The 15,128-nt window shown below is 40.4% G+C and overlaps 2 protein-coding genes across 2 annotated transcripts; one reads left to right on the top strand and one right to left on the bottom strand.

The window, feature by feature from the left end:
* Positions 1-7,259: 7,259 nt before the first annotated feature.
* N7537_001337 (F-box protein) lies at positions 7,260-8,996 on the bottom strand (the record flags this gene model as incomplete). The annotated part of the gene is made up of 2 exons (XM_056892395.1): positions 7,260-8,421; positions 8,491-8,996. 2 exons carry the CDS (start codon positions 8,994-8,996, stop codon positions 7,260-7,262), a joined length of 1,668 nt encoding a protein of 555 aa, XP_056757390.1.
* A 4,321-nt stretch (positions 8,997-13,317) lies between these two features.
* On the top strand, positions 13,318-14,992 carry N7537_001336 (uncharacterized protein; the record flags this gene model as incomplete). Its single annotated transcript, XM_056892394.1, has 2 exons — positions 13,318-13,456; positions 13,518-14,992. The coding sequence occupies 2 exons, from the start codon at positions 13,318-13,320 to the stop codon at positions 14,990-14,992; spliced, it is 1,614 nt and encodes a 537-aa protein (XP_056757389.1).
* Positions 14,993-15,128: the final 136 nt, after the last annotated feature.

Here is a 15,128-nt window from a genome sequence, read left to right as displayed (position 1 = left end):
ACTTTTAGTAGTCTCTAAATATTACTTCTATTATAGAAGCCTTCTAGTATTTAGGTATAAATAGTATCGTTTAGATTACTATTTAGGAATATATTAATAGTATTAAGTTAAATAGTACCTAGATTAAATACTATAATAAGTATAAAGATCGCTCGCGTAGTATAAGTAGTAAGTATTACTACTCTCTTTTCTTTAGAGTTAATAGTTTAGAGATTACCTTATATATAAATTCGTACCTTAAGCTTCGTTAGGAAGCCGTTACTATTAAATTTATAGGTAAATACCTAAGTAAAAGGAAGTACCTATATACTTTTATCTTATAGTCGGGGTTCTACTTAGTAGGTTCCCCTAATTCGAATTAATTCTACCTCTAAACCTACTACGGCGAGAAAACCTTTAGAGAATAGGTAGTTTAATATCTCCTTCTATATCGATAGTTTAGAAGGAAGATTATTATAGTATCGGCGAGGCTAAGGTCGACTTATAGAAAGTCTTATTATAAATATAGTAAGTAGGGCCTTATAGTCTTTAGTATCGTCGTATATAAAGTAGCTCTCTATATCTATATAAGTACGTATCTTTCGCTTTCTCTTACCTTTAATAATATTAGATAGAGTTAAATCTCTATAAATTAAGCTCCTTACTAGATACTAGATTTCCTAAGTAGGTATTACTTATACTTATAAGAAGGACCTAGGGATTTGCCGTTATAGCGAGTTAGAAGCCTATACTTCTTCTTAGTAGTCTATCTTATAGACTAGTAGTCGAATCGGCCTAGTAAGTACTACTTTAAGCCTAATTGTCTACCTTTATAGTTTATATAGAATAACTACTATAAAAGACTTATTCTCTAGTATAATAGGTTTATACGGAACTACTATTAACGGTATTATAATTAGAGATATTTTCTTACTTTCTAGTAGTAGGATCTCTACTAGTTATAGACTTTATAGAGCGCTTTCCGGTAAAGATATAATACTTAGTAATAGCGATAGAGTTATTTAATAGTATTATATTTATTACTTAGGGGAAGAGGGCTTTTCTTCGTATCGAATAGTTACTTATCGATTCCCTAATTCCTATAGTAAAGTAGGTTCTACTTCTAGATTAAGTACTTATTATATATCGAGTGCCTATACTTCCTTATTCTATATAATAGGTATAATATTAACTTAGCGAACTACTTACTTAAGCTTTACGTCGAGTTTATCTTCCTTAATAATTTTGGCGTATTCGACTTACCGGATCTTAGGAGGTTTAGAAAGATACTTCCTATAGTTTAGATTTTTATTAAAAGTAGCGTTACGAACGTACTTATAACTATTTATATATAGGAACTAGATCTTCTAGATATTACTTATTTAGTAACCTACTAAGTAGCCGATTTCTACTCGGCGATTTATCTTATCCGATTAAGGAATTCCCTATATCCTTATATATATACGGTAACTATAAACTCTAAGATTCGAAAGGTTAATAGGAATAAAGGTACCTATCCCTTACTAGTAAAACTCTTATTATAGAACGATCTACTTTCCTAAATTAAGCTTTATAGGCGATCTATTTAGTATATAAATAGTAGCTTAAATAGCTTCTAGCTAAAGATTTTTAGGAAGTTAAGAATCCTTAAGAAGTACTCTTACTCTAGCGATAATTACCCCCTTAGATCGCTCTATAAAGCTATTTTACTCTAGGGTTCTAATAACTACTTATTAGATTACGATCCTATTTTTATATAGAAAGCTAATAACCTTATAGCTAATTAAAGCCTTATTATTAGAGTAAAAAATATAAACTAGTAGGTTAAACTAGATTCGTATTTATAAAACGAATTATATAATTATTTACTAGTAGCCGCTCTTTCTCTTATAAGTAATCGCTTAATAATAGCGAATCCTATTTATATAGAAATACGAAATCTATTTATTATTATTATAAGCTTCCTAGAGTATTATAAGATTAAAGTATATATAGCTAAGTAGACTAAAGGAAGTACCTTAAACTCGGCGTAAGATCTATATCGGCTTATTACTTAACTAATAAGTCTTATATAGTTCCGGTTTATACTCCTTAGGAGTAGAAGGTAGGATTTATACTCTTTCTACTATCTATATAAGTCGTTCGATACGCTTACTAAATATATAACTAAGTTATTGGTACTATCTTAATATTATTATTTTTAAAATAAGTAATTATATAGATCGCTTAGTATTAAATAAAGTAGTTATAAATACTACTAGAAATATAAAATCTACTTATAGAAGTATAAAGAAATTACCTATCTCTTTAAGCTTAGAGAAAATTCTTCTAGTTATTTTATTAACGATAGTAAGCTTATTAAAGTCGGCTTTAAATCTCTTCTTCTTTATAAAAGCTACTAAAATAAGGTTATAGTAAAAGCTAGATAAGTACTCTACTTCTAATAAAATAAAAGTAACGGGCTTACCGGAACGGCCTATCGTCCGAAGTTAGACTTTACTAATTCTATAAAGCTTAGTTATTATATCGCCGACCTTAAAAAAGCCGTCGACCTCTCTAAATTCGATAAAGAGACTTTTATTATTAATAATATACTTATTAGTTACTAAATTAACTAGCTATTAGTCCTTAATCGTATATCGAGGTACGTTTTCCGTTAGAAATATAGTATTAACCGGTAGGAGAGTAGTATAAGATACCGGAGAGTATACTTATTTCTTAACTTACTTAACCCTTTATTAGGCTAGTATAGCTAGAAAGTAACTATCCTTATCCTTATCGATTACCGTAAAATAAGACTAAGTAGGTAGTTCTTCTTTAATAAGTTTTACTTATAACTCCTTTACTCTTTCCTTCGCTTTACCTTTTAGCTTCTCTCTATTCGTATTAATCTTCTTATTTACTTCTAGATCTAGTTTCTAGTTACTAGGCCTTACTATCTTAACTAGATATAGGTATATAGCGTATCGATATTTCTCTCTATATATATATAATAATTCTTATATCGTTTTACTTAACTAGGTCGTTTTACTAGCTAAGGAAGTATCTAACTTAGCTTCCTACTTACTATTTAGTATTATAAAAGCTCCCTATAGCGCTTTACTTTTAGGTTTCTTCTTATTAAAGAGTACTCGCTTGGAGCGGTAAGCGTTAACTACGCCTATAAAGATTGCTAGTTACTCTACTTCGAATACCCTTATATACTATTAGTAATAGAACTATAGTTCGAGAGGTATAAGTACTTAGAGAAAGTTATAAATAGTATTTTCTTCTAACTTAATAAAGTTAACTTTTATTAATTTATACTCTATATAGAGGTTCTCTACTCTTAGTAACTATATATCGATTCCTATATCTTTAATTAGTATAAGAAGTAGTTCGTTCTACTATCTCCGAATAAGTTATATATATACTTTATCGATATATAAGAAGCGTACTTATAATACTTAGAGGAGCTTTCTAGTATCCCTTTCTTCGACTATAAGGCTTTATAGTTCTATAGCGAGAGTATTTCTAATTCTCTTAGAGATCTTATTAAATAATAGTCTAATTGTCCTATACTCTACTATATCGTTATTATAGTCCTTACGATTATATCTAAAGTCCGTTTAAGTATCTCTTATTAAACGACTACTTATTATATCCTTAGCGTACTTTATATCTTACTTATTCGGTCGATCTAGCTTTACTAGAGGGTTAACTTACTTATCCTTAGGTATCGTAGGATCTATATATCTTTATATATTAAGGCTTTATATAATTATCTCTACTTATATAATCTAGGTTCGCTATTAGAGCGAGTTCTTAAGGATAATTCGTACTCGCGGTATACTTACTACCCTATAGTCGGTAGTACTTATTAGAGCGAAGTTATTATAGAGTAATATCTCGGCGTTAAATCGGTTTATTCTTATTAGTTCGGAGGGAAGAGTAGAAGACTAGAGGTCGCTTATTAATATCTTATAGTACTAATTGATACTACTTACTATATAATACTTTTGGACTTATCTTCTAGCTTAGGGGTATTAGAGGCTTGACTTATTTAAGCGATAATATAGTACTCTAATAATGTTTTTAAAAGAAAAGGACGTACTAGCTAACCGGGCTTATAACTATCGAACAATAAAGGACTAAAAATGACTTGATACCATGAACTTACTCTACCGAGCAAGTAGTAAAATAAGTGTGTATTTCTAAAGAGCAATATGCTTAACTATATAACCCCTGAATTGCTTACTTAGATGTAGCAAGTAATTTGGGAAGTGATCTATAGGGGGATCCTGCATATAAGAAGTGAAGTCATATAAATGATAGGACGGAGGAAGGGTAATTCCGGCTGACATAAAGGCTTCTATAGCTTATTTTTCTAACCGAGGTCAGAAAATTGATAGTAGTATCAAGTCATTATATATATAATCAAATTACTTAAAAATATAGAGAAAAAATACATAAATAATATAGGTCACGAGGTTAAGAAATTCTACTTACTAAAAAGGCCCACGGGCGCCTACGACGCCTAAGGCCCGTGGGCCCTAAGGGTAGGGCCCGTCTATAGGCCTCTCTATAGGGCCCATTTCCCGCTTACATAAGGCCCGTAGGCAATGCCCACCCGCCCGTCTATGGGCGATGTCGCAGTCTATTCTAGTCTTTATCTAGGCGCTAGTAGTTTAGTTAAGGGGGTAGGTAGCTCGCTACTACCGCGGCCTATGATTTTACTACGGGTAGTAATAGGAGCGTATCGATTTACGCCTATAAAGCTCGAACTTCTTCGTAGAGTTTCTTATTTTGCGTATAGAGGACGTTCTAGTCGTACCTTACTTCTAGTAGTTCGTTCTTAGTAGATTAGATAAGCTTAGTTTAGTAGGCGATCGTTTCTTTTAAGCCGTCGATAAGTCGCTAGATTTCCCGAGTCGTAACGCGTCTATTATAGTCTCCGGTGCCTATACTTTCGACGTTAGGGCGGGTTGTAGTAGTAGGACTATCGCTAGGTCGAGTCTACCTTCTAGTCCGAGGTACGGTAGCCGAATTAAGATTGTCTAACGCGTCGGTCGTTATCGATCCTAGCGCGGTTGTGCGAGGGGGCTCGGGAGTACCCGTATATAGGTCCGCTATCCTTTCGCTCGGTATATAACAATTTTTCCGGAACGCGATCGTCGGCTTTACTGGTCTCTCGACTCTTTTCTACCTCCTTCGGTACTATACAGGATCGGTCTCTACTATATACAGGGAGCCTTGTGATAGTTAAGTACCCCAGAAGTACAGGATGGATCGAAATCAGTTTCACCAGTTTACACACATAGATTGTTTCTCGAACCCTACTTCGAAACACATTAGTCCCTATTTGCTCTAGCGTGTTTCAATTTCTCGAACTGTATTGTAAGGATATATCACATGATAGCTTACTGCGTAATTTAGAACCTCAATTTCACCGCCTGCTCATGTAAGCAGTGTGCATCATCAGCATTTTGATGCCCCCCATCGACATACAGCAAAGACTCTATCGGTATGCCTTGATGAAATCCGTAATATGGGACTTACCAAATTACTGACTACGTCTTAGATGACCGAAGCCCCTGATCGTGCAAGACTCTTACCCTATCCTTTATCCGTCTGCCTCGTAACACCCACCCCCTTGAATTTATTTGATTGGCGCTAGCAGGGCACGGACTAACGCACAACTGAGCAATCATCTATCGACACATATGCCCGTCGAAGCGCCCGAGAATCCTGACAACTAACGAAGCTGTCTCTTCTGGTCAAGTATCTCTCAGTCCGTTTGATTCCTTTCCTATAAAGCTATAAGAAACGGTCTATATTTCTTCTCTGTCTCCTATTCCTCAATATGGATCATAAAGGCATTGGCGCACCAGGTATATAAAAAACCTACCAGGATGTGTTGTATTCCGTTGACTGAAAGAATAGCATCTGAGCTGTTGGAATGGATTCAGTTGATCGAGAGTAAGTTTTACTGCCCCTACATTTAATCATTTTGAGGGGATATTAAACGAAGCCAATCGCAATCCAGAAAACTTCACGTCATTGAAAGGAACAACTTACAACATTCGGATTAAGCGATCCAAGATAGCATTAGCGGAAGGCTCCGAGTTTCACGAGCCGAATTGGACAATCAAAGTTTATCGAGTGAAGGAAATATTCTACTCATACGAGAGTCCGCCATATGAGCCTCTAGGGGAGGTGCTTCGGACCGTTTTTTTAGAAAGCTGTAAGGAAAATGCTCCCCAGCGCATATCGTAGTGAGGTTGTCATATCGGTGCCAGACGGGTGAGGTTTACAAGCAAATACACCTCACCCTTTGTTGAAAATTTTGTAACTCTTGCCACGTCCCCAAACGAGCAGGCATCCCTTTGTTTGACTTGTTTGCTGGGTCAACGTTCTTGAGTCCCTGGAGACCTGAAGTATTTACGGATGTACTCGAATACTGCCAAGAAAGGGATTCAGGGGCAGAGTTACCGTAAAAGGCATAGCGTGTTCAAAAGAGGGTTCGAGAAAGAACCTCCGTGAGGAAATGGTGAAACTGATTTTGATCCATCCTATACTAAAAGTTGGCTAGGTCGAAAGCAACAAATTACTATGGCTAGAAGGCAGAAAGTAAGATTTGCGGAAAGGAAAACGTTGGGGCTTTGTAATTGAAGAAGTTTGTTAACCATATGGGAGCGGAGTGGTGATTCGACGGGGTAGTTAATCTGGTCAATTAATTTGTAGGCAAACAATTATTTTTCACAATCATCCAATTGGTCTGACCTAAGGATTCTCTACAGTTTATAGAAAACAGCAATTACCTCTCGGCTGTTTGGGGTTTCATTACACTCGTTCGACTTCTTGTTTTTCGACACGGGACGTATGAAAATATTGGAATTATCAGGCGCACTTGCCCTCGTCATTCTGACTTATAGGACTGTTTAGCCTCCATCAAGTCCACGAAATTCTTCCTTCATTTCCGTCAAAGTGCGACTTACCGTCGGGGGGTCCGAATACTAGTTTACAACTAGAATATGAGGACCTGTGGGATTGACGCTGAAAATGACCGTACTAGAATCTTAATTTTTGAGTAATGGAAATACCTAAAAAAATAGTAGAAATCTTTATAAGTTATATAGGTTATGTTTTTCTGTATATATTTATATCATTTATAGTCCTATGGGAGTCCTATCAAAGTCCTATAGGAGCGGACTGATCTCTCCAGTCTTATATAAGTTGGCAAGGTCTAGTAGGGACCAATATACAATGGTGACAGCGTTGATACTAGATTTATATTATCATCAAACGTCATCATCAGCCTCACCAAACCTGTTGTCATCTGGATCTTTCCAGAAAAGTTCTAGATCATCTTCATCCGCCCCTTCATCCACAGTCCTGCCATTTGGAATACAAGGATCAACGCCTTCCAAAATCTTCAGTCCTGGCAGTTTGGCATCTTTCTCACGCGCCAGCTGCTCAATTTGGGCATCGACGTCTAGATCAGATTCATAATCCAGATAGGGGGTACTCCTATCCACGGGCTCTCCGAGCCCGTAAATCCGGAGAGACTCAAGAGTAGACGGGATATGATCAACAAGATTGAAAGACTTTGAGTCAAGCTGCGTCTTGCCATCCCCTACACCTCGAGCTAGATAGCATAGCGTATGGGCTCCAATACTGAGATTCTTGAGCTGTGGGAAGTCTTTCAGGGAGACGCGTACGGGTACGATTTCTGGGGCGGCTAGCTCCTGCAGCTCGTCTGCCCATTGCTCCTTATAATCTTTTCGGTCCTCTTCGGTCATCCCATCTTTATGGCGGGGTTGATATTCCTCATCATATAATTCTTGTCGAGGTGTCTGGCTCTCTATATCCAGATTCAATTCCTCTAAAGTCTGGCGGTGCGTCCAAAGTGACTTGAATATCGGAGTCATGTATAACACGGGGTTGCCACCCTCAGGGTATAAACGACCACCGATAGTGGAAGTAAAACTTTTCAAGGTCTTGGCGGATTCGATGATACGGCAAAGATCCCAACTTTCCATTATAGAATGTGTAAAGCTGACCTTGCTATAGTTGGCGGAACGGGGAGGAGGTGGTATTCCGGCTTCATTGCTCCACGTTACCAGCTTGAAAGCGACCGATTCAATAGCCGGTAGCTTACGGACCATATTAAGCCGATGATAATATGGGTCTTCAACGTACGTATTGGATTCGTTAAGCTTATCGTCTGGGTGGAAGGTAATATTTCGTAGATTTTGGCAGTAAGGCACCGACTCTGTAGACGTAGAGGCCCGATATAGCAATCTTTGGAGAAGATTCACCCTTTCATAATTCCTGGCAGATGAAGATCGAATGTATTCCAGTAATGGATACATTGAAATGAATTCAAGATTCGGGGCAGCTGCAACTAAGAGCGTAATGAGGGCATCTTTGAACTGGAGTGCTTCCGTGCTTGAATCAGATCTATATTGCTAGTGAGTAACAAAAGCGTAACACTCCGTGAGATATTCTTAGATAGAGACAAAAGCTTACTGGAATTTAGCAGGGTTCCGTGAAAGCATAGATAAAATTGACTCGCGCTCCTGTGCACCTTGGAAGCCAGCGCCTAGGATTGCTTGGTTGAGTCTGTCGATGTCCTCAGGGGAAAGCATAGAATCTTGGATGGAATTTTCGGAGTCAGGATCAAACTCAATCATTCCAGTTCCGTACAGGTCCACACGACGAAGATAATGTCCAAGGGAGGGAGTTCGTAAGATGGCAAGTAATGTGTCTAGGCCATCTTGGAGTACAGCTTCATGGGTCTGCGGGTACTTCTCTCGGCCGAACTTCAATTGATGATACTTCTGACGATTTTTCACATCACATAGAGCATGTATTCCACGGCTTTGCTGCGACAAGGCCATGACGTCGTATACCGAAAGTTTGTTGATCACGTTGAGCAGTAATTCATCGGGAAGATTCTGTAGGGACGGCATTTTTGCCCGTGTAGCGATACTGCGTCGAATAAAAGCCTTGGGAAAGCACAGAGTTCGGAACATATGGGCGTAAGTTGAAGGAAAGGAGAGATCACACCAGACTTGACCCCATGGTCAACCTTTGCTCAGGGGGGTTAGCCCCAGGGCCCACCTGAGGTCTTTGCTTATATAAGCACCGTTTGGTTTTGAAATGTAGTTAACGTATTCCACAAGCGAGTGGTCCACCCCAAAACACCATGGTAAATGCGATAAATTACAACTTTATATCTCAACAACGTTCCCTTATAGTTTAATGATTTTTATAGGGGATTGATACAGCCACCCCCCCTTTGGATCAGACCACCCCTGCCTGAAAATTCAGTCACCGCCTTCCTAATCAAGTAATGCACTACCTCGATACCTGCTCTTGTCTACCGCATTCTATACCGCCTTCCAATTTCATACACCGCCTTTATGCCTTCATATCTACACAATTGTAGTTGACAATAGGTACCTACAATTTGTGTGTAAACCCCTAACAAAATTAAGTCACTTTTGTTATATAGCACTTAGCAAAGCATCTAGTCTTCCCCCGATCCACTTACCCAGGATCGATCAATCCGGCGAGAACTATCAGGATTTAAGTATATACTCGTGTAAAAACAAGGACGTGATCGCGACTGAGGACGTAAATATAGAAGAGGACACGGTCGAGGACGCGGTCGAGGATATGGATATAGGGCAAAACGCGTATAAGGAGGTGTATGAGAAGTAGTAATGAATTTGTAGAGTATAAAGCAGTAATTAGGCAGAGATATACGATTTTTTCTAAACAAAATGCATATCTTTTTACTATGTAAACCAGGATTATTATAGTGGTGGCAGAATCTATAGCAGTATAAACATGGAGCGGCAGAATATATGGCAGAAATCCTGGTTGCACCCGATCAGGAAGGCGGTACCGAAATTTCAGGCATTTTCAGGCAGGGGGGGGGGGCTGTATCAATCCCCTTTTTATATGATTTATAGCCTCTTTAAGGGATTTGGAGAAGTTTTATATATCGTGATTCTGATATAGATTTTTTTTGGTTTCTGGCAGTGTAATTTTCAATGCCATGATAGTATTCATGACTTGAACGGCGCCTTGGAAGGCCATTTATTGCAATTTCCACTGGAGTCTTCATCGGTACAACATAGTTAAGCAATTTATCCATTGGACGGTAAAAGTGGACGCGGCAATATACAGTGGCGTTTCATTAGTATTTGTACCCCTACGAAGCGGTATAGGGGTCAGGCTTCAAAACCCAATTTTGGGTGACTACACACCAGGGTGGCCCCCCTGACCTCTCACTAGGGTTACTAGCCTTAGGCACCAACAAAAAAATCATGTTTGCCTTACGCCTTTCATTAACGTAACCGGTAAGCGAGCCGCCACTGTAAGCGAGCCGCCACCCTACCCAAACCCATTACATTCAATTGCATTTATCTCAACCATAACGCCATTAAATTAAATACACTAAAATGATCTATTCTCTGGATATGCATTTCTTTTATGACCCTGGTTTTTGCAAAACCCGCATGTTGGTAATGCTCTCGTTCGTGGCTGTAAAGGTGGCGAGAGCCGTCTCTGCCGGCGGGGGGGAGGCACTTTATCTACTTCCACCGGCTTAGTAATCAATTGAGAAGCTTCTTGAACTAAGAGGCCTTCTTTAGCGGGTATCTGCCTCCGGGATCTAGTACGCTTTTGCTTCTACTTCTCGTTGGCGGCGCGTAATTCGCTTACTTCCTTCTCGAGAAATGCGGCGGACTATATAGTGATCTAGTATGCCTTTAAGACCTAGTTTATAGCGGAATTAAGAGGACTTAGAGGGCTCCTTGATCTTATACGAAGCAATGCTTTAATTGATAAAGCTTGCTTTTGTAATTGGATATAGTTCGATAGGGTTTAGGGGTCCTAATCACTACCCCGGCTCGGAGGGGGGGTCGGGGTTCGAAGCCGGATATTAAGCTTTGAAATCACTCGGTTAGGTCTAAATAGTACTAAACCGGCTGCTACGAAGCTATTTTTAATCGTCTCCGATTTAAAAGCTTCAATTCGTACGAGGGGGTATACTTCGAGGAAGTCAAGTTTATCGATATAGTTAATCCGGTTCCGTATCTTAAATTTAACTATCCGACTATACGTACGTTTTAACACTATAAAACAGCCGATATTAAGAGGTTATAAAAGGTAAGAGGAGTATAGAGGTATATAGATTAGTATAATCTTATTTTCTTTATAGATTTTATCGAACCTCGGGGTTAAATAACTTCTATAGCCGTCGAGTATTAAAAGTCGATACCCCCTCTTCGTATATAAAGAAGTACTAGGAATAAAGAGCTTTTTAAGCTAGCGAAGGCCAATTTTATCGGAAGTCTAGCTATTAGGACTAACTTTAAAGCGCTAATCCTCCGGGAGGCCGTCGAACTATAATTTAATAAAGACTTTGCCTTTAAAAATTATATATAAAGGAAGGGCCTAGCTAGAAGCATTCGTATACTCAATAATAGTTACCTACTCTCGATTTCTAGGTTATAAAACCAGCCTCCGACCGTAGTATTCACTCCTCGTAATAACCTTCGTAGTTATAGTTAATCCTATTGCGAAACCGGTCTCGTCGAAGTTATAGATATCGTCGGGGTCGATCCCAAATTGAAGGATAGTTTTTTAAATAAGATCAAACTACCCCTTAATAATTTTAGGGTCTTTATATTTCGTACGCTCGTAGTTATATCGTTTCGAGAATCGGGAGGAAAGGAGAGGATACCGTTTTATATAGTTATATACCTATTTTTCGCCGACCGAAAGGACCGGGGTAGTTCTACGCTTTTGAAGAAGAAGATCTACTATTTCTCGTACTATAGAGGGCCGGGGGGCTGCTCTACGTAGATCTATAGAGAGAATCTATTTTTAAAGAGACTCCTCTTCAATCTCTGTCAATTTATGTGAATTGGCGCGTGTAGTGCTTCGTTCGGTATAGCCGTTAAGGCGGTCGCGTAAAGTTGAACGTGGGACATTGAATGTACGCGCAGCAAGAGAAATAGAGCTAATATCTCTATTTTTAAAGGCCTGGATAGCTAATAAAAGCCTACCCTCTTGCTCTGTTGGATTTTTAGAGGATTGAGAGCGAATTGGTGGCATGGTGGGTGGTTGAACTAATAGAGATCTAATTCCTGGACGCGTTTTGGGTAGGGTGGCGGCTCGCTTACCGGTTACGTTACCTTACCACTTTCAGGCATTAACCCACTTCACCCTTACCACTCTCTTACTAGTATTTTACTACTATCATTTTACAACTATATAGTTAACTAGTTAACCAGTACAATCCTTTTGTCTTTATCACGGATTGAGTCATCCTGTGCATGGGCTCCGAAAATGTATCCGGATTTTTCTAGTTGTTTGTGACGCCTTTCCTTTGCAAGTTCGGCCTGTCGAGCAAAATATTGCTTTCGGCCCATAGCCTAGCAAACTTATGTAGTGGCTCTGGACTAAGGTCGAAGGGAAAAAAGAATAAATGATAAGAGACGAAGATAAAGGAGAATTGTATGGTTGAAGATGTCTACAGATGGATTGTAGTCTCTATATACTTGAGCTTTTGCGCACGGGCGAATTTGAATAACTCATAGAAGGCGACTTCTCCCTAGTACTATTACAATTTGGAGGGGATATTATCCCTCAGGTTGCTGCGTCATTTTACTTTAGTGTGGATCTTGAGGTGCTGGGAAAATTGAGGATGGAAAATCGCGAAAAGAAAGGCCAAGAAATGAGGGCTATCAAAATTATTTTACAGAATAAACGGCGCTGTAGGGCCGAATGCCCCTTTGGGTAAGGACTGAACATGAACTGAGTGCTCAATAGACGCCCTCTGGCTATCTGAGTAATCAGATAGCCTAGTCTGAGTACAGTCTGAGTGCCCTCTGATTACTCAGATGGCGTTACTAATATATCACGTGATGGCTCAGAGCAAGCTCACTAAGCCTGAGCCCAGACTGAAATTTACTCAGAGAGCCTGACTCTGACCGCCATCATTAAAGCGGCGGCCCCCAAAATAGGCAAGCCCCACCTGGCAGAGGAAATACCCTACGTAGAAGAACATATGTAGGTATGTAATTGATTAATCTTAATTAATCTAAACTAATCATAGAATAAGAAAATGATATGAAAAGTCTCTCTTAAAATGGGAATACCCCAACATATGCTCTTATAATTATTTTTTGACTATTCCGAGACTACTTCCAACAGTGTTGAATAAACATGTTGCCGTGATTAATACCACAACGACCAAATATATCACTGCTACCTTGACTTCTCTGGGGGACGTCCTTCTCGCACCAAGAGAGCTTGTCGCGTGCCGCCACCCCTGCCATGATGCTACGCCCGGATTGTTCGCGGCGACACATTGCATCGAAAGCACATGGCTCTATAGCCAATCTTGGAAACGTACCGATCATACTAGACGAGGTCGACATTGATTTGTACCCTGTATCAGGCTCTCATACCTCAGGTTAGTATGCACATGCTCTAAACTTGTGAACTGAGATCAATCCACTTACCATGACACACAGGCCCATGCTTTGCTCAAGAGAGTGTGATTGTCACGTGGGATGGAGAAGATGACCCCAAAGATCCCTACAATTGGCCCCTCTGGAAGAAATGGCAGGCTACAGGTATTGGTTTGCTGGCGAGCTTTGTCTGTTCGATGAATGGGACCATCCTAACGGTGGCTCATGCGGCCATTGGAGAAGAGTTTCACATCTCCGATGCAACGTTCCCCAATTCTTACTGGTTAACCACATCCTGGGCCATCGGGGCGGCGCTGTGTCCGCTTCTTCTGTTTCCTGTGATGGAGGACTTTGGCGTTCGACCTGTTCTTCTCACCACCTATTTTTGCTTTATTTGTTTTCTGATTCCCGTAGGGGTTGCACCAAACTTTGCCACCCTGATTGTGGCCCGATTTTTTAGCGGAGGATGTGTTCCGCTGATAAGTGACGCCGTTGCCGGTATTACATCGAATGTCTTTCACGGCGATCGAGCCCGGAGTGTCCCAATTTGTCTGTACGTGACCATCTATCTGGCGGCGACAAGTCTGGGCCCGGTCGTTGGCTCTTCCATCCTGCAATTCCTGTCATGGCGCTGGATTGGTTACATTGAATTGATCTGGACCGCTGTCCTATTTCCGATCCTGATCTTCGGTCTGCCAGAGAGCCGCGGACCGGCGATCCTGCGTGCCAGAGCCAAACGACTACGCTGCGAGGGAAAGAGTGCGTACACGGCTGAGAAGATCGATGGGCTAGCATTGCCTCAGCTTATCCTGCAGAGCGTTCAACGGCCTCTATACATGCTATGTACGGAAGGGGTCGTGTTCGTTGCAACGGTGTGGGCTGCCTTTAGCCTGGGAACGATCTATCTTTTTACGCAGTCGGTCGAGCAGATATACAGGGAGCTCTATGGGTGGGATCCCATCCAGTGCGGGTATGTCCAAGTTGCGATTGTGGTGGGGGAACTCCTGGGCGGTGGATTTTGCATCTTAACTAATCCCTGGTACTATGCATCTGCTACCCGCAATACCGAGGCACCGGGCACGCCGATCCCGGAGGCTCGGCTACATGCATCGATCATTGGTGGATTCTTTGGTGTTGCAGGCGGCATGTTCGTGTACGGGTGGACATCGTACAATTCTATACACTGGATGGGACCCACCGTTGGCCTGGCGATGGTGGGGTTTGGGACGACAGCAGTTATCGTTGGCAATGCTAACTATCTCATCGACGCGTACAGCAAGTATGCTGCGAGCGCCCTCGGGGCGGTGGGTTTTGTCGAGAACATCTCCATCGCTTTTCTCCCTCTAGCTGCAGAAGCCATGTACACGAATCTCGGATTTCAATGGGCCAGCTCGCTGCTTGCATTTGTGTCTTTGGTCCTGGTAGCAACTCCTTTTGTGGTCCTCCAATGGGGCAAAGAGATCAGATCTTACAGTCCATTCATGCAAGAGGCCACTGTAGAGCGGCGGCGAGACGGTGCTGCAGCCGCAGGTGTATAAGAGCGGGGTCGCACTCGGGCCATCGTATCCCATATTCCCTTTTCGGTTATTGGCATGAATCATTCTTCTTGAAACATATAAGCATGAGATTTTAGTTTAGTGCTAGTAAAACATGACTAGCAGTCGGCTGTGGAGG

Source organism: Penicillium hordei (assembly GCF_028827395.1).
Source record: "Penicillium hordei strain IBT 12815 chromosome Unknown utg000001l_segment0_segment0, whole genome shotgun sequence".
Lineage (NCBI taxonomy): Eukaryota > Fungi > Ascomycota > Eurotiomycetes > Eurotiales > Aspergillaceae > Penicillium > Penicillium hordei.
This window is presented reverse-complemented; position numbering and strand designations above follow the sequence as displayed.